Raw genomic sequence first — 18,569 nt, forward strand, 5'->3', positions numbered from 1 at the left:
CATTGAGAGAGGTTGGTGGAGCCGTTTTGATGATGAACCACAAGGACTTGTTGAGGCCATAAGCATAAACATAGCTTTCTGAATTTCTGGAATATTTTCCTTTCCAAAATTGACAAAAAATCACTAAAATTTCTAAGAAACTACTTAGACTTGTATTGAAAACTCTTTAACATGTTTTTAAAGTTTTCATGGTCTTCCAAGTTCCTTTTTTTTTTCAAATATGCCCCAAGTGTTGCAGTGAACTTAGCTTGAACATTTCAACAAAAATTCCTCCAAAATTTAATGAAAATTACAGAAAATTTTCAAAACAAATTCCCCAAAGATATCTAAGCAAAGTCCTCAAAATGTATAAATACAAATTTCCATTCATTTTCTTCTTAATTTCAAAGAACAGCCCCCCCCCCCCCAAAAAAACTGTGAAATTCCCCAAAAAACTACAAGTAAAATTCAGAAATTTTCATGTAAATACCTAGCAAGTCAAATCAAATACCCCCCCCCCAAAAAGAAATGCAAATTCCCAAAAAATGCCCAAAAAATAAAAGTGAATTTCCCCCAAACTTTTTTCAAACACATTCCCAAAATTTCCTTGAATAACTTGAAAATTCCATGCACATTTTCAAAAATGTCAACTAAAATATCAGTAAAATTTCCATGAAAAAAACACATCATAGCAAGATCTCTTATCATTCATTCAAATTGCTGAGATGTAAATGGACATTCTGGAAAATTATCTCAACATTTTTTACAGCAAAAATGATAACGTTGTTGTAGGAAAGATGCAATGTCCTCATAAATGTATATTCAGGGTCTTGGGAGGTTAATGTAACTTTTAAGAACAAAATTTTGTGTTGGATCAATTTATTTCCCTCTTCCAAAATGTCAAACCATTTCTTTTGATGAACAAAATTTATTTACTTCTACATAAATGCCCTGCAGATATTTCTACTGCTATTAATAATCATACTTCTACATACGTTACATTCAATTTAGAAGTTTTATCTTTTATCCTGTAATCTTAACATGAAGGCCCCTGCAGATTTTGTAAAAGAACTGTTTTATTCCTGAGAGAACAGTGACAAAGGAGAATTTCAACGCCAGAATTATGTTACATTCTTTCCCCGAGACTATGTTTCATTTGAGGAAAGAGGATTTTTTCTTAACTTTCTAACACTGGATTATTAGAGTATTGTTCCTGTTAAGCATTCTGAGTAAATCGTCAGTTTAATTCTCATGTAAACAAAACTTTTTAAAATCTCCATTCTCACTGCCCTGTTTCCTTAAATGAGCCTGGTGGAGAGGAAATGGACAGACATGCTTACAAAGTGAAATTGCAGTTGACGTCAAAGAAAGCCTGGCACGATCACCCAGCAGCAGTTACCATCGTTAAAAAGAGAGAGACTGCCAGGCCAGGCCAGACCACAGTCGCATGGCAGACGTCTGCTGTCAGACGACTTACAAGTGTTGCATGACAGACCGTGTCGTCGTCTCTCGACAGAGATTTTTGTTGATTAGAGAAGTGCTTTACTCCTAAGTTTGGGTGTTGAGAGTGCCTTAAATGGTGTTGTAATCTTTTATTCTGCCTCTCATTCCTGCTGCAGCCCTCCCTTCTTTCTGTCATAGTCCTTGTCTGAGGCTTATTTTAAATGTTTTGAATCCCCGAGGGGAGCAGTGTTAAAAAGATCCTGCATTACAAGGATTACATTAAGTTCTGAGTCCATGAAGCTTCAAATACCCGATGAGGTTATCAAGATATAATTAGATAAATATGAAGATAACATATTTAAAGATTTCAAAGTTACCAAACAAAGTTGATAGTTATGAAGCTTAATAACAGGAAAAAAAAAAAACAATCAAAACCCATCGTGCTGAGTAGAATGGCTGTTATTCACACATTACTTGATGCAGACCATAATGGAGCTGAAAAGAGGGGCTGAATGATGGATTTGCATTCACCAAGTCATAGAAGAAGGACTCGAAATATGTGCAAATGTTGAAGATAGGAGATTCACATTCAGAAGTTTAACTTTATGACAAATGTTTGAGTCACAACCAAAACTGAGACCACCAAACCAGAGCGTGTCAAGAACAATTAAAGATCACAACTTTGAGGGACTGAAGCAAACCAAAATTAAACCAATCCAAATCACGCTGTGTGTCACAGAGTTTCACATTTAAATCATGAGTCATGTAATTGACTGCATATGAAACAGGACTTTGCATTTAGTCACAGTCAGGCTTTTCTCTGTGTTCAGGATCTGTATAAAAGTGTACACTCTGTAGGCGTAGGACAAGATTTTGCTCTCTGTGGTAAAAGCTGTACTGTCAACCAACTTTTCACCAGGGATTGGCTTTATGCCGTAAAATAGTCCATTTGGAAATGGAGGTGGACTGCAGTCCTGCATAATATAATCCTGGAACCTATCAGTGGTCATCTTTTCATCTAATCCCCTTTGAGGTTTTCTTCTTCACGTCCAACTTGCTTCTCAAGTTATTAGTTGGACTTTAAACAATGTCAACTCAGAAGAGGAAGTCTTGGCAATAAAGTCTTCCCTACAAACCACAAACTATACCAGAAGCCCTGACAGTTGGCCACCAGTCTTTAAATGTCTTAAAATGGAAATCCTTAGTCCTCTTTGTTTAAGATTGAGACAGGACCAAGGCTCAACTCAAGTACATTTCTTATCCCAGGAACTCCTGGACTCCAGAAAGACTTGCTGTGGGGTACAGCTAAGGTGGATCTTAAAACAATTAATAAATCCCCACTACTCAGCCCTATCCCTTTGTTTATGCCTAGGGTTTCCTGATTCTAATAAGATTTCAAAGAAGTGGCTTTTAGACTGTTCTTGAGAGTGTTCTTTATACAACAGTGATAGGCTGGATGATGGATTGTCTTAGGCCCAATTGCTCCAAAATACAGTATGTCATATGGATTTAAGAAGTTATAAGAACAAAACTCTCCTGCATGGTTGGAGCCAAATTTTGAGTTTGATAAGTGTAATTTGTCGTGTACAGGGAGGCATGATAGTTAAATATGGCCCTATTAGCTTCTTTGGATCAGTCAGATGAATTCTAGGCATGTTTGATATTTTGGTCCTCCAAATGCATAGCCTCGCACAGTTACCCATAGACTTCACCAAGGGTGTGCAAGGCATGAAGTCTTGCTGAAACCAAATCAAAATAACTGGTTAAGTTTCAGAATAAAATACTTAGTGTTGACGCTAAACAAATGCCAGATTATATTTCACTTTACTACACTGGCAAACATCATAATGGGGTTGCGGCCAGGCCTGGAGTCAACAGGTCAGAGGGACAAGAAGAATAAGCAAAGTTTATCTTAATCGCACTTCTCAAACAAATGACAGTAAATCCATGGCTGGGTCACTGGCAACCAGTCAAGTCCCCCGTCTCTCACCCAGTGGCAGCTGGGACAGGCTCCAGCCCCTCTTGACCCTGAATGGGATAAGAGCTTTAGTAAAAGGATGGATAGATGATTAACCCTAAGGGAAGGATGTATGCATTTAACGTGCTTTTCATTCTTTATTTTTGATCATTTTGACTGCATTGATGAATTTGGCATGAACTTTGGCAAGATTGTGTAAATGTTTTGTTCGATCTTGTTAGCTCAGCTCCTACAGTAAGTCTAAAATACACTTTTTACAAGCAATAGTTACACTCAAGCTGTTAAGCACAAAAAATGCCCCATTGAAACCCATTCAAACTGCAATTTTTGATGTCACTTCCATTAAAGCCTAATGCATAAATTTTACTATGTCGGGGTGTTACACTGGGCTTTTGCCTTGGAACTGATCATTTTTACTACTCTCCACTAGATGGGGTCATTTTGACCGTATTTGGCATAAAGAGATAAAATAGCTCAATGAAAAACATGCAAAAAATAATAATGCATAAAAATCAGTGTTGCTGTTAATCATGACATGTCCCAGGCTATAACAATTCAATACAGAGAAAAATCACTTTACATGTGGTATATGGAATAATTAGGTCAGTTGTAGGTAAAAATAGATAAAGTAAAATAAAATAATAATGTCTAATATTTTTATAGCTACTGTATGAAAAGCACATTTTTGTGCTTAGCAGCTTGAGAGTGAGTATGTGTCATTGCAAAAAATAAATAAATAAAATGAAATACAATCAGTGTTGCTGTTAATCATTTATATATCCCAGGCTATAATACTTAAACACAAAAAACATTTGCTTACTGTTGTTCAATTTTTTTTCATTGACAGATATGGTGGCATCATGACAAAAAAACTGGCATTCAAATGGTTAAAATCTTTTTTTAAAATTAATGAATATTTGATACCAATAATTATGTCAGTTTTAGGTGAAAAAATAGCTCAATGAAAGTAGAATAAGATATTAATGTATAATATTTTCTATAGCTGCTGTATCAAAAGCGCATTTCTGTGCTTAGCAGTTTTAGTGTCACTTATATTAAAACAGCCTTTAGGGGTTATGCACATTTATTTATGAATAGGTTACCTACCCATGGTAGAAGCACAAAAATCCAAATGAAAGGACAAAAAAAGAGAAAATTCCAAGCAAGTCTACGCTTCTCTAACTTCCACAGTTTGGAACAATGGAACAATAGCTTCACGTGTGTATTACCGTGTGAACTCCTCAGTCATAGCGGGTCTAGCAGTCTTACAGTGCTGCTCCGTGCTGCGCACTGAAAACACAGTCAGTAGTTGTTGACAGACAGCCGAGGACGCGGTCAAACTGCAGGGCAGCTGTGACGGACCCTAGAGGGACCCAGTGGAAGTCCTGGGTAAGAGAAGAGCCGAATCCTCAACTTTCCAGCTTTTTTTCGTGACAATGCCAGCACAAACTGTTGGTTAGCATCACAAAGAATCATGGCAACAGCAGGCGTGTCTGTTTTCATGTGTCTTCCCCAACTATCATTAATATATGAACAAGACGGGAATGATTGCATCAAACACCCTGTTGACAGGGAACATTAGTTATGGTAGTTGCTAGTTTTGTTCACTAGATATGCGATGTTTGTTTTGTTTTTTGCATTTGAGCTCTGTATAAGTGACAAATGAAATACAGGTAAATGTGACTTGTGTCTCTGTCTGTTGGAGTTTTCTATGACTCAACTCTACGACATTTGTTACAGCCTGTTCTGATTAAATCCATACAGAGTGAGCACTCAGATCATGCTCAACCATTGGACTGTAGAATGCCTTGCAGATCTTTGACCCCTCTCTTTGTTGTCTAGCTGGTTTAAGAAGAAGTTTTCGACTTGGGAGAAAAAGCACCTGGGCCAAAGAAGCAGCTCGGTCCAGGAGATGGAGCGCAGTGGTACACAGCACGTTTACCACCCCTACCTACATCGAGGTGATCCCCCACTACAGAGACCCCACAGACAGACACCGTCTGGTCCTTCTGGTTGGTACGTATGAGCTCAACTTTTGGAAAAAGCAACTTATCTTGTGTGGAAAGTTAAATTTTAGAGTCCCATGCCAGAAGCGTGTAAAGCCAGTTCCTTTGCTGTCAGCACGTCTGATAGATAACATTGCTATTCAAAAGGCTTCTTCATGTTGTGGTTCAATGCTATAGTCAGTTGTGTTCTGTTTTATGTTATCCTACTGCTTTCCTTTGTCCACAAAATCAAAATAACGTGATCCCATTCACAGAAAGGACAGAATTATTGAAGCTGCTGTTGATCAAAAGAAAAAGTAATGCATTGATGAAGATTTATGTCCCAACTCTTGAGTTAAAGAACAGTTATTTCCCAGTGAAGCCACGTAAACACTGTCAAAGAACTCAAAGTAACGATACATCGACTTCTCTTAAGTTACCAAGTGGCCCACCCCAGATTAAATACTCTGCCAACCCTGCAGGCCTGCTCTATGTATTTTGAGCTGTAGCTCTCCTTAGAGAATTTTACATTGTGTCTTTTTAATGTCAGATTATGATGCAACTGTGGGTCGTGTGAGACTGAAACAAAGAGAAAGGGAGAGGAAAGCACAGAGGAGAGGAGACACATTGAACTTGAAGAAAACAAGCCCAAAGTGAGGAAATGAATGATAGATGAATGGAGCAAAAAGAACGAGATGATTGTGAGTAAGATCCCTCATAATGTCAGCCAAGTTCTCCATCACCAAAGTAGAACAGTAAAGACAGCTTGGATTTACATTTAAACCTCCATAATTGAGTTTGAGCTCTGCCCGACTCTGGAATATGTTTGACTGTCTGCTGTGAAGGCTCTTCATTGACCAGAGTTCATCATTAAGAATATTTAACTTATTGCCGATGAGAGTAAGAGACAGGAAAACCAAAACGTGGATCACTAAAACAGAAGCAGCTGGATAATGTTAGACTGGTTGGAGTTTCAAACTTCATTCAGATTTAAAGTTGGTGTGAGGAGTTTTTAGCTGGTTATGAAGCAGGCTTAAATCTGTACCGATGCTTTTGAATAACCCTTGAAAAGAAAACAAGACCACCAGTGTAAAGACTGACTATTATAAAATGCTGTTTCCTGATTGATTAAAATGGGCTGAAATAATTTCACTTTTTAAAGCAGATAACCATCCCTTTTTTTTCTAATGCTGATCAGTCTCTCTTCCTCCACGTTTTCAAGTAACAGAAAAACGTGTGTGCACTTGCTCACTTGAGTATTTGAATGAAAATTGTATTTAGAAGCATCAGTATGAATTCAGAGATCATTCATATTTGCTGGCCCTCACACAATTAACAATGTCACTAAAGCCCTTAAAGAAATTAACCTATCACAAAGCCCTGCCCTCCAACATTGCGAGCCAATCATTTCATGAAGCCCTATAATAGACTAGACATCCAGCTGGCTGACGTCCATAGAAAAATTTAAATTTTTCTGTGGTTTTATTGGAATAAATCTACTTGTAACTTAGCATATTTTTCAAACTATGTTGCATAAGATAAAGTCAGGACAGTCTGGCTGCAGACCATCCATCCAAGATGCTGTCTATTTCTGATGACTTTTAAAAATTTGACTTAAATCATAAAAAAACCTGCCATGACTTTCATGAAATAACCACATTGCCAACAATAAAAAAATGGGTAAAATGTCAGAGTTTTAATCTGGGATTACATTAAGTGAAGACCCACTTTACAAGTATGTATGAGGACAATGACTCGCTTTGGCTCCATTAGCTTTAGCTAACGCTAACATGGCTACACATATCATTGGCCAATGAAGCAAAGTTAGCTTTAGCAACCTGAGCTTTAGCAAAGTAAGCTTTAGCAAAGTTAGCTTTATCATTTTGAGCTTTAGCAAAGTTAGCTTTAGCAATGTGAGCTTTAGCAAATGTTAGCTTTAGCAATGTGAGCTTTAGCAATGTGTGCTGTAGCAACGTGAGTTTGAGCAACGTGAGTTTTAGCAACATGAGCTTTAGCAATGTGAGCTTTAAAAATGTGTGCTTTAGAAATGTGTGTTTTAGCAACATGAGCTTTAGCAACGGGAGCTTAAACAACGTGAGCTTTACCAACGGGAGCTTTAGCAACAGGAGCTTAAACAGCGAGACCTTTTGCAAAGTGAGCTTTAGCAACATCAGCTTTAGCAAGGTGTGCTTTAGCAAAGTGAGCTTAAGCAACGTGAGCTTTAACAATGTGAGCTTCAGCAACGTGAGCTTTAGCAACGTGAGCTTAAGCAACGTGAGCTTTAACAATGTGAGCTTTAGCAGTGTGAGCTTTAACAATGTGAACTTTAACAATACGAGCTTTAGCAATATGAGCTTTGGCAACATGAGCTTTAGCAAATGTAGCTAAAGCTAGCATAGCAATGTAGAGAACACACCTCCGTAGCTTACATAGCCACTTCATGAGCTCAGCTTTAGCTACGTTAGCTATGTAGCTTATGCAGTAGAGTGTCTTCATGGAGGACGAGAAGACTTTTGACTCTGCTTTATTAAATGTTTTATAATAGGGTTTTTTTAGGCTACATTTTTAACTTTTAACTTTTGGTATCCTAATTTTACCTTAACCCTGAATGGAAGTTTAGTAAAATTTTATGTATTTAAGTCCTGAAAGAGGCGGAGTCTGTGAGGGTGGCAGCCAGATCCGTCTGGATAAAGGCAACAACTGAGAGGACAGAGAATAAATTGTACTTTATCTTGTTCCCTAAGCCTCACATAAACATAGCAAAGTGTCTCCTTTGAATTATGGCAGGCCAGAATGTCCTCATAAATATGCCAATTACCAAATAAATAAATAAAAGATAATTAAACATCTTACTAGTATAATTGCTGTCGGTTGTAGTTGGCGATGCTGTGTAAACATGTTTGAACATGGCCAGTTATATTAGAAACCGTACTAATTATTATTAGTTAAAGAAACAAATTAAACATCTTTTGTTTGACCAGTTAAACACAATAACATTAACATCTATTTAACTTTTTATATAAATTGTACATCTTGTTGACTGATTACCTGTGTAGTTGGTTTGTACCAATTCAATTGTTTGTGTAAAATTTTTCTGCACATGTCTTTTGTTGTTATCTACTTCCAAATTAGCATGCACTTCAGGTATTATATTTCTTGTTCTGCTTTTTTCCCTTTGATCATAAAAAAAAATAAATTTAGTTTATTTTTATTTTAGTACAAAAATAGAACGTTAACACACATCAGTCAGTGTCCATGTACTCCCATACATCCTTTCTGCTAGGATGGATTTTAAAGAACAGATCCACCACAGCTGCTTTAACAACACTGCACAGTCTTCCCTTTTTACAGATATTTTAACTCAAATAAAACAAGTTGGTGATACATTTAACTTAAAAAACAAAGTTTAGGCTGATTGGAAATAAAATGTACCACTATGGATACAAACCCAGAGAAGCTTCTGATGAAACAAAAAGCTGTTATGCCCCAGAAAAGTTGGTAGCAGTAGCTGCCAACCACTTTTGGCCACATGGATAGAGTAAACGTTCAAAAATAAAGGTCAGAAGAAGGAAGCCAGAAAACCCTCGACTCCATTTCTGTGCAGCTGTGAAAAACATCAGCAATGTACGAGCGAGGAGTCTATAAACTTGATATTTTGTAATGTATCAAGCTCATGCATCGCTGTGATGGAAAAGGCAGGTATGTCAGGAATCCTACTTTCAGACGGTGCTCCATTAGAGCCTGATGCAATGTGGGACAGCAGAAAAACCTGCTTCAGAAGAAAATCCCAGATGCTGCTGTATGCGTGTGTATATTGTTGCTCCATCCTGTGCATCCTACACTTTAATGACACTGATACTGTGTGGCTTTGCAGATGTCCCATTAAGATGAGATGGTATGGATTTTCCAGAGGGTATAGGAGAATTTTATGTTCATTCAAATGAAAAAAGAAACATTTTTAGACTGAAATCATGATGAAATCAAGCCTCTGTCTGCCTTTTTTCTTCTCTGATGATAAAGACAGATGTGCCACCAAGCCCTTTCAATGTTAGACTTTATTGTGAGGAAAGCATGAGCGATTTTAATCTTCATCTCCAGGGCCCAGTGGCGTTGGCGTAAGTGAACTGAAGAGGAGGCTGCTGATATCCGACCCTGACCACTACGGCATCACCGTGCCGTGTAAGACAGACATCTAAAACTGTCACCTCTACCTTCTGCTCTAGTAATGGCTTCATTTTCTGTATCAGCCTCCTGTGTTTTTCTCTTTTAGACACCACAAGAGAGAAGAGCAGGCAGGAGATTGACGGGGTGGACTATCATTTTGTATCTGTTCACAAGTTTGAAGAGGATATCCTCAATCAAAGGTGCTGTCTGCCTGTGTTTTCCATTCCCAGAATGTTAAAAATAGTCCCACTGGTGTTTTGTTCACTCGTTTTTCCTTATTCCCTTTTTACGAGGACAGTGTCCTCCATTTCTAGTAGCGTCTGAGAACAATTTTATGCCGTCTTTCCTGTCTGTTTCTTTCTGCTTCCAGGTTTATAGAGTATGGGAGGCACAGTGGACACTACTATGGCACAAATCTAGACTCTGTGCACAGGGTGATGGCTGAAGGCAAGGTGTGCCTCCTGGATGTGCACCCTTGTGTGAGTATCATCCCATTAAAGATGGTAATTAAATCCATTTTTATGTAGCCAACTCAATTTGGACGAGAATCCAAATAGAGGGGCATTTTTCTAGCCAAGATTATTCACATGTTCCTGGTAAATCATTCAAACTGGTGCTTTATACTAACACTAAAAAGGTCACTGTGAAACTTAATCATTTTTATCGAGTGACTTGTGAATGTTTAAATAATAAAAATCAAGTTTCTGAGGGCCTGTGTCACCAACTGCAGTGTTAAGTTCCTGGCTGTGTTTCTACTTGGCCAGGCACTCCGGTGAACACTGAATTGGCAGAGGTGCATGGTGGGAAGACAGTGAAGGATCTCATGCTACTGGTTTGTTGAAGTGCATGAGTAAGGATGGATTGTACTGGCTTTCAAACGTGTTACACCCTTACAATTAAGGTCCATGCTCATAAGCAGTGACTGGTGATTTTATGCTTTTTTTTTTTCAAAGTATATCAGAGCTCAGACCAGGGACTGTAGAAAGTATTAGACAAAGCCTGAGTGACGTCAGCCTTTTTGTTACTGAAGAGGGCTCTTGAAGCCAATCCACCTTTGCCACCATCTTGAAAACACTGTGTCAAACTAACTTCAGATCAATGGAGACACAGACAAAGAGGAGCTGAGGCGGCCTTAAGCTTCCTGACAAACAGCTACAGCATGCCAGCTTGCAGTCATATCAACCACGTCTGTAATTATGCATTTCTTTTTCCTTTTTAAACCAAAAAGATCAGATAACTAAGAAAAAGAAATCACCCCCTGCACAGTGTGTGCCCATAAAGACATGGACAACAATGCGTATTAAAAGTATTCACCCCTTAGATGTTTTACCCTTTTATTGGCTTTATAAATCATTCAGTCAGTATAATATAGCTTTTGCTGCATGCTTCAGGTCATTGTCTTGCTGGAAAAATAAATCTTCTCCCAACCCATAGTTCTCTTACAGACTGAATAAAATTCTCCTCAAGGATTTACCTATAATTCACTACTTTCATTTCACCCTCTTTACAAGCCTTTCAGAGCCGGCTGCCAAGAAGCATCCCCACAGCGTGATGCTGCCGCTACAGTGCTTCAAAGTGGGGATGGTGTGTTTTTGGTGGTCTGCAGTTTTTGGTGTCTGCCAAACATAGCGTCTTGTCTGATTGTCAAAAAGCACAATTTTCGTCTCATCAGACCAAAGAACTTTCTTCCACTTGGTCATGGAGTCTCCCACATGCCTTTTGGCAAACTCTAGTCCAGATTTAATCTGAGTTTTCTTCAACAGTGGCTTTCTCTTTGCCACTTTCCCAAAAAGCTTTGACTTATGAAGAACCCAGGCAACAGTCATTGTATGCAGAGTCTCCCATCTCAGCTGCTGGAGCTTGTTACTCCTTCAGTGTAGTCATAGGTGTGGCCTTTCTTACCAGTCTCTTTGCAAGGTCACTCAGTTTGTAAGGACGACCTGGTTTATGCAGATTTACACATGTGCCATAGTCCTTCCATTTCTTGATGATGGATTTAACTGAACTCAGGGAGATGGTTAGTGCCATGGAATTTTTTTTTTTCCTATCCATCCCGACTTAAAATTTTCAATAACCTTTTCACTGAGAAGTGTTCTTTTGTCTTCATGGTGTAATGGTGGCTAGGAATACTGATTAAGCAGTGACTGGACCTTCCAGATGCAGGTATCTTTATACTACAATCACTTGAGACACAGTCACTCAGGTAAAACCCATTTTTACTAATTATGAAACCACTAGCACCAACTGGCTGGACCTTTGTTAAATTAGCAGCTGATGTATTTATAAAATCAATGAAAGGGTAAAGCATCAAATGTCCAAGGCATAGACGTGTTAATGTTTGTTAATTTTTGTTATAAAAAAATCACTTCAGCCCCTTGTATTTGCAATGTTCTTTCAGTCTCTACCTAAAGGCCACATCCGTAGGTGAGAGCAGAACAAAGGTAGACTGCTTTTACCTCTTGTCTCATTACTTTGCATTCTGGTAACATCAGCAATACTGCCTGTCAATATCACAATCTACTTTACTCTCACCCATTAAGAAGACCCCTAGATATTTGGAGTCTTTCACATGGGTTCCCAATCAGCAACCTCTATAAAAAAAAAATAAAATCGATATTAGAAGTGCAAAAAGCTGCAGTTCCTTGAGTGTCCACTTGAGGCTGGCTGCAAAAGCAATTGAATTTACATGCATATCCCATGGTAAGATTTAGATTTATATATCAGAAATAATCATGTTTAAAACCTCAAAAAATATTTTGGCACCCTTGATGGGTACACACTGTACAGTGGGTACTTTTTAATGATTCATCCATTTCAGTCTAGATAAATATATTGATTTATGCATAATTAGAAACACAGCTGATATGACTGCATGATCTAGCTGTTTGCCAGAAAGCTAACGACTCTCCTCAGCTTAACATCTAAAGCTAGTTTGACTCAGCATTTTCGATATGGCGACTGCTATGGATTGGGCAGAAGCCCTCTTTGGAAACCAAAAAGTTGACGTCACTCTGGCTTTGTTAAATATTTTCTACAATCTATGATTGTTTTACAAGAAGAAAAAAGGCATTTCATTTTCCAATGTTAGCATTAGAACACCCTGATAAAGAGTAGTAATCTAATCAGACATATTTCAAACACATCAAAATGTGAGTCGGATCTGATTGGCAAAGACCTTACATCATGTGTTTTTTCATCGTCCAAACTTTCTAAAATCATTTTAAAACAACCTGGATATGCCAAAGGGAAAGAAACAGTCTGAACAAACCACATGTGTAACAAAAGAGGCACAATATGTTCTTACCCTCCTCAGATCAGCTGAAGGAACGAGTAAAAGTCCAATACCCTGAGGAAAAATTAAAACAACATTAGTGTGGATTTCATTAATCTGCTGCACATTATAACACAGCATGGAGAGGAATTGGTCATGGTTCAAATTAAGAAAACTATTTAAATCAGTTTAACCAATCCTCTACATTCCTGAATCAGCTACAATTTTTAAGATTATGTGTGTGGTGTATGGTCCTGTTCCACAAAGCAGTCTGGTCTGGTTCGGTACATTTTTGCCATGGTTTAGCAGATTGAACTCTGATCTTACCCGTTTCCTCAGCTGATGGATGTCCAGTCCAGAACCACATTTTATCATACTGTTTTGCATTGTACTGTCATACCATACCACATTATATGGTAGTGTTGTAGTACTCAAGAATGGTGTTGGTCTTGAGACTGGTCTAAAGACCACATTTTGAATGTCATGGTCTTGTCTCAGACTCGAGAGCATTTTTACTTGATCTTGTCTCTGTCTTGGACTGGCCGGACTCGGGATTTTCCATCAAGACCAGATGAGACCAGCACTGATCTGCTACTCTTCAACTTCATTAATGTGATCATAAGGAGAAGCACTTGTTAAAACAACAAATAGCTTCACCTGAAAACACTTGGACATCAGTCCATTTTATTTCCAGTCAGAAATACCTCTGAACACTTACTTTAGAACTCATTCACCTGGCAAATACAGATCAACATCTCATTTTCACATATTCAAAATAATTCTGGACTTGTCAGGTGCTTTAAAATACATATATGGATTTATATTTTACAAGAAGTTAGCTGAACAAATTTGTCAAGATTTGAGATTTTTGCATGTTGTGCTTGGAAAAGTTGCAGACACCTTGTTTTTTTTCTGTCAAATTGATTTAAAATAAAACTAAAATTAAACAGAGAATGCTCTTCAACTTTTCAACCTTGTCATGGTTTTTAAAATAGATTTTTATTGTCTTGGTCTTGTCTCGGTCTTGGCCTTGTCTCGGTCTCGACCCCCAAAAGTCCTGGTCTTGTCCTGGTCTTAGTGCACACTGGTCTCAGGTGAGTGTTGGTCTCAGATGGTGTGGTCTTTAGTACAACACTAAGGTATGCATTGCATCATATCGCATCTTATGCGTTCATATCCTATCGCATCATACCATACTGCATTTTATTTTATCGCATTGCAATGTAGCGTACCACATTGTATCTTATAGTTTCATATTGTATTGTGTCATAATGTATTGTATCCTTCCACACTGTATATTGTAGCATATTGTGTCTTAGTTTTTTATTGCATTGTATCGTATCTTAATGTCATGTACTGTATCGTATCAGGTCACATCTTATCATATCACACCATATCATATTACATTGTATCAAATGCATGTATCGTATTGTATCACATCGTATCTTATAGTTTCATATTCATATATCGTATCCTATTGCATTGTATCATATCATAATGTATCGTATCGCAACCCACTGTATTATATTGTATCGTATCATATATATTGTATCGTAACATGATGTAACTTAACTTATCATATTGCACTGTAATGTATCGCATCATACCGTATTGTACCAATTGCATGTTATCAAATCATACCCCATTGTATCATGTTGTAACTTAACATATTGTATGGTAATGCATTGTTGTTATGGGTAGTGTGTGTTTTGTTTTTCTTGTTTTGTTTTGCTCCCCCCTTCTCCTCTCGCCTTCTCTCTCCTCTGCCACAGGCTTGTTCCTCACCTGCCCAGGGAAGCTAATTGGCTCACCTGTATCAGATCAGCAGTCAGCCCTGCAGCAGAGGAGATTACAAAGGAGGGAGGAAAGCTGGCAGTCTCTCTCTGGGGCTGAAGGTGTGCAGGCCTGCAGAAGTGAAGCTGGGCTTTATGTGTCTAACCTCGTCCAAGAAAGACCTTCTTTCTTTCTTTTTTTTTTCTTTAACTTACAGAAAAGGTTGATTAGCTGCAGTTTCTTAGGAAGCTCTTTTTGGTTGATTTACTAATTTTTGGTCAGTAAATTTTTGCTTATTTTTGAGTGTTTCCAGCCTCCTTCTTCCTTCCTGTTTTTTTCTACAAATCAATTGTTAATTCCCCTCACCCCCTAGTTACGGGTAATGTAACAATTGTATTGTACTGTATCATAATGGATCTTATCCAAATGTACTGTGTCATATCCTATTGTACTGCATCGTAACATATTGCATCCTGTCATATCAAATTGATTGACTGCATTGTATCGTATTATATCATATTGCATTGTATTGTACTGTATTATGATGTATTGTTGGCAAATGTATGATATCCCACCACACCGTACTGCACTGTATCATATCTTATATGGTATTGTACTGCATCATATCGTATCCTATCGTTTTGAACCACACTGTATTGTATCCTGTGGTTTTGGTTCACATTGTATCATCTCATATCATTCTGTACTGTATTGTATTGTGTAACAGTCATGCTGATATTCACCAAACATTACTCCTCTTATGTGCTATTAATTTTAGTGTGACAGCTGTAGCAAGTCTTTACTTTATCTCTAGATAATCCACAGAGTGCATGGATCTCAAGAATGTTTCTGTTATGTTTTGATTTTTAAATAAGTTTGAATTTATGAAATCATGTTTTGTCACATGTACTTCTTGTACCATACAGGCTTCCTTTAACATCCAAACTTTTCTTTTATATTTGTCATAACAGAAAATAAAGAAGGTGTACACGTCTGAATTCAAACCCTACGTGGTGTTTGTGAAGCCCCCACGCATAGAGGAGCTGCGCCTCACCAGACGGAGAGCTAAATTCATCTGTGATGAAGAGGACAAGAGCTCAATGAGGATTTTTTCAGTAAGAGACGCTACAACACTAAACACAGAGAACACACTGGGTACATGTGTGAAGTCAGGTGCTTGTTTCATGTCTTGTAACATGCAGGGCGGAGTGAGGTCAAACATCTTGGCCCTAACACACCCACCCAACCCTGTAGACACCAAACTCATCCTTTGGTTTGCATTTAAGAGACATTTAAGAGACGGGGGAGTTACGGGCTGCTTGGTGGGTGGCTTCTTGTTCCATAAATAACCTTGATGTTCGTTATCTTATGAATGTAAAAGGTTAAACTGCACTTATTTCTAGTGGAAACATCATGTTTAGATGTCTTTAGACAAAAGCATGCAGTTTTGAAGGGTTACTGCATTTAAGACATGACAAAAAGATGCCAGATAACTCCCATGATCTCCATCTGGCTGGTTTGACTCCTGCTGCCCTTATTAAAGCCACCAGGTCACACACCTGTGCTGCAGCCTGGACAGTGTGATCACTGCAGAACGCCACAGATATGTCAGCCATGTCTTACAGGAGCCTTGCTTTCAACTCGTACTACAGCTAGTATAAAAAGGCCTCTTTTTTGTTACTCTGAGCGTGTAACGACGTGTTATGCCTCGGTCTGTACAGTTGGATGGTCATGGGATCCGTTCCATGTCATGTATGTGCAGATTATTGTGAAATGACTTCTTGCATGAGGTTTTGTATCACATATGGTCAGCTCAAGGGTATTTGTTTTCACACATTTGCTGATCTACTGTAAATTTCCCAGCATTATTCTGGTTTGGGTATATGTGAGAACACAAATGGCAGAATCTGTTTCAAAACACCTTTAAGTAGCCTTGTTCCTTCCAGTTAGCAAGTAAAAAATCTGCTCAGAGTCGAGTTTAGCTGATGTGCCAGCACAGCAGGTAATAGTCTGGAACATTCATCATGATTGAGTGGGCGGCTCGATGATATTCACATTGAGCAAAGTTTTATTGCTCTATATTCTTTGCTGCTTGTATCAGTTGTCTGTGTTATTCTATCATGGGGCTGCCATTGCAGTATTGGCCTGGTACATGTTGTAGCCTCTCCTGTACTTCTTACCAGTTTGTCCTACATTACACTTGGTAGTACTAAGTACTTTGAGTTATGACAACATATACCTTTGTATTTTCTCCATAATCAACCTTTTATAATATATCTAGACATTAGTCAACAGTAATATAATTTATCTCTTCTTTATAATATTCAATTACATCAGAGCAATTCTTCTTTGTTGTAGTAATGCTAATCTTTATGGATGCAGGCTTATTATTTTAAATTTATAGTTATTTTCTGCCCTTCTGTAGCTGATTCATATTCAGTCTTGTGGCATTTAGGTAGGATGTTAGTTTTCAGTGTTATAGCAACTTCCTGACATATCCATGTCACTGACATCAGATGCTTAAATCTGATTGGCTTGAATAATGGTTGTATTTCTAACCTGTGCTCAACCTTTGCAATGAACCAAAAAGATACATGTAATTCATTAAAACAAATTCAAAGGGTTAAATGCATCGTAAGGGATGCACATTTCAAACAGCATGTGTGCATCTTCAACTTAATTAAGCAGTCATTTGGGGAATAATGGCTTCTTTCTGTGCAAACTGGAGAGGGGTCTGTCTGCAGATTGCAGATCTCAGACTCCCCTCTTGCAGACCACTACTGTGAGACGCTGCATCTGTCAGAATACAAGGGACGTAATGTGTTGGTACATTTTTTTTAATTCATTCAACTTTATTCATAAACAAAGTCTGGCAGTTACATTCATGAAATAAACACACTGCAAACATTACAGACTAAACAACATTTCATAAATAAAACTGAAAAATGTTAGATGTCTAATCCGGGATTTAATAATGTTTAGACCTGTTTCAGAAGTAGTTACATGAATGCTGGCTAGCTTAGACTTCATTGACTGTAGCTTAACCTAACATAGCTTCACACGCAGCATACTCTAATATAGCTTTGTTTGCTTTAGCTTTTGCTATGCTAGTCATGCAGGAACATAAATCTACATGGTTTAAATAGATAATGTAGCTTCATTAGCTTTAGAGTTAGCTTCACAGCTATGTTACCTTGCTAGGTTACAGAGCTGTGTAGCTAAATACGAGTTACAAGTTCAACCCTTAGACTGACTGAACTCTGGATTATAATAACATTAGTAATGTTAAAGTCACATTTACAGACTCCCTTTACAGATCATTCATTCTTCAGTCATACAGAGGTGAAACATGTTACCTGATCACTGCAACGTTTGTGTGGCATCTACTTCATATACAGTGTGGCAGTTACCACTTGCAGTAGGCAGTAATTTTTCACTCACTTTTATTATCACTGGTGTTTGTGAACGAGGTATTTCTTGAAGTGAGGCAAATTTTCTAATTGGTCCCCTCTGTCAGGATGAAAATACATGCTAAAACTCTGAAATAAAATCGGATTAAACTTCTGGTTAGGGTGTGGGTAAGGGTTAAGGTAAGGTTAGGGTACCAAAAGTTACAAAGTCAAAAACCTGACCTGAGAAACCTAATTACAAACCATTTAATGAAGCTAACACTCTGCTTGTCCTCCATAAAACACTCTAACATAGCTAACGCAGGTAAGGTTAAAGCTAGTGTAACTATATTAGCTAAATAATCAATGTAGGTAACAAAGCTGAAGACTGCACACCTTTTACAGTTTTGCAAATCTCATAAACCCATATTTCATTTATGTAAAATAGCTTTGTAGCTAATGGAGCTAAAACTAAAACTAACAGAGCTACATTAGCTATGTTATGCTTCATTTGCTAGTGCTAATTAAGCCACATTAGCTTCGTAGCTACATTACCTACATAGCTAGGGTAGCTACATAAGCATTAG

At 37.9% G+C, this 18,569-nt stretch overlaps 1 protein-coding gene across 1 annotated transcript in view; it reads left to right on the forward strand.

Moving 5' to 3' along the window:
- The window catches only part of LOC121520230 (MAGUK p55 subfamily member 7-like), a 54,852-nt gene that overhangs the window by 34,073 nt on the left and 2,210 nt on the right, over positions 1–18,569 (forward strand). The window contains exons 12-16 of the mRNA XM_041803605.1: positions 5,243–5,416; positions 9,484–9,564; positions 9,656–9,749; positions 9,920–10,028; positions 15,565–15,708. Coding sequence (XP_041659539.1) covers positions 5,243–5,416; positions 9,484–9,564; positions 9,656–9,749; positions 9,920–10,028; positions 15,565–15,708 — 602 coding nt within the window. The remainder of the gene's footprint in view (positions 1–5,242; positions 5,417–9,483; positions 9,565–9,655; positions 9,750–9,919; positions 10,029–15,564; positions 15,709–18,569) is intronic.

The sequence above is a fragment of the Cheilinus undulatus genome, linkage group 13 (genome assembly GCF_018320785.1).
Source record: "Cheilinus undulatus linkage group 13, ASM1832078v1, whole genome shotgun sequence".
Taxonomy (NCBI): domain Eukaryota; kingdom Metazoa; phylum Chordata; class Actinopteri; order Labriformes; family Labridae; genus Cheilinus; species Cheilinus undulatus.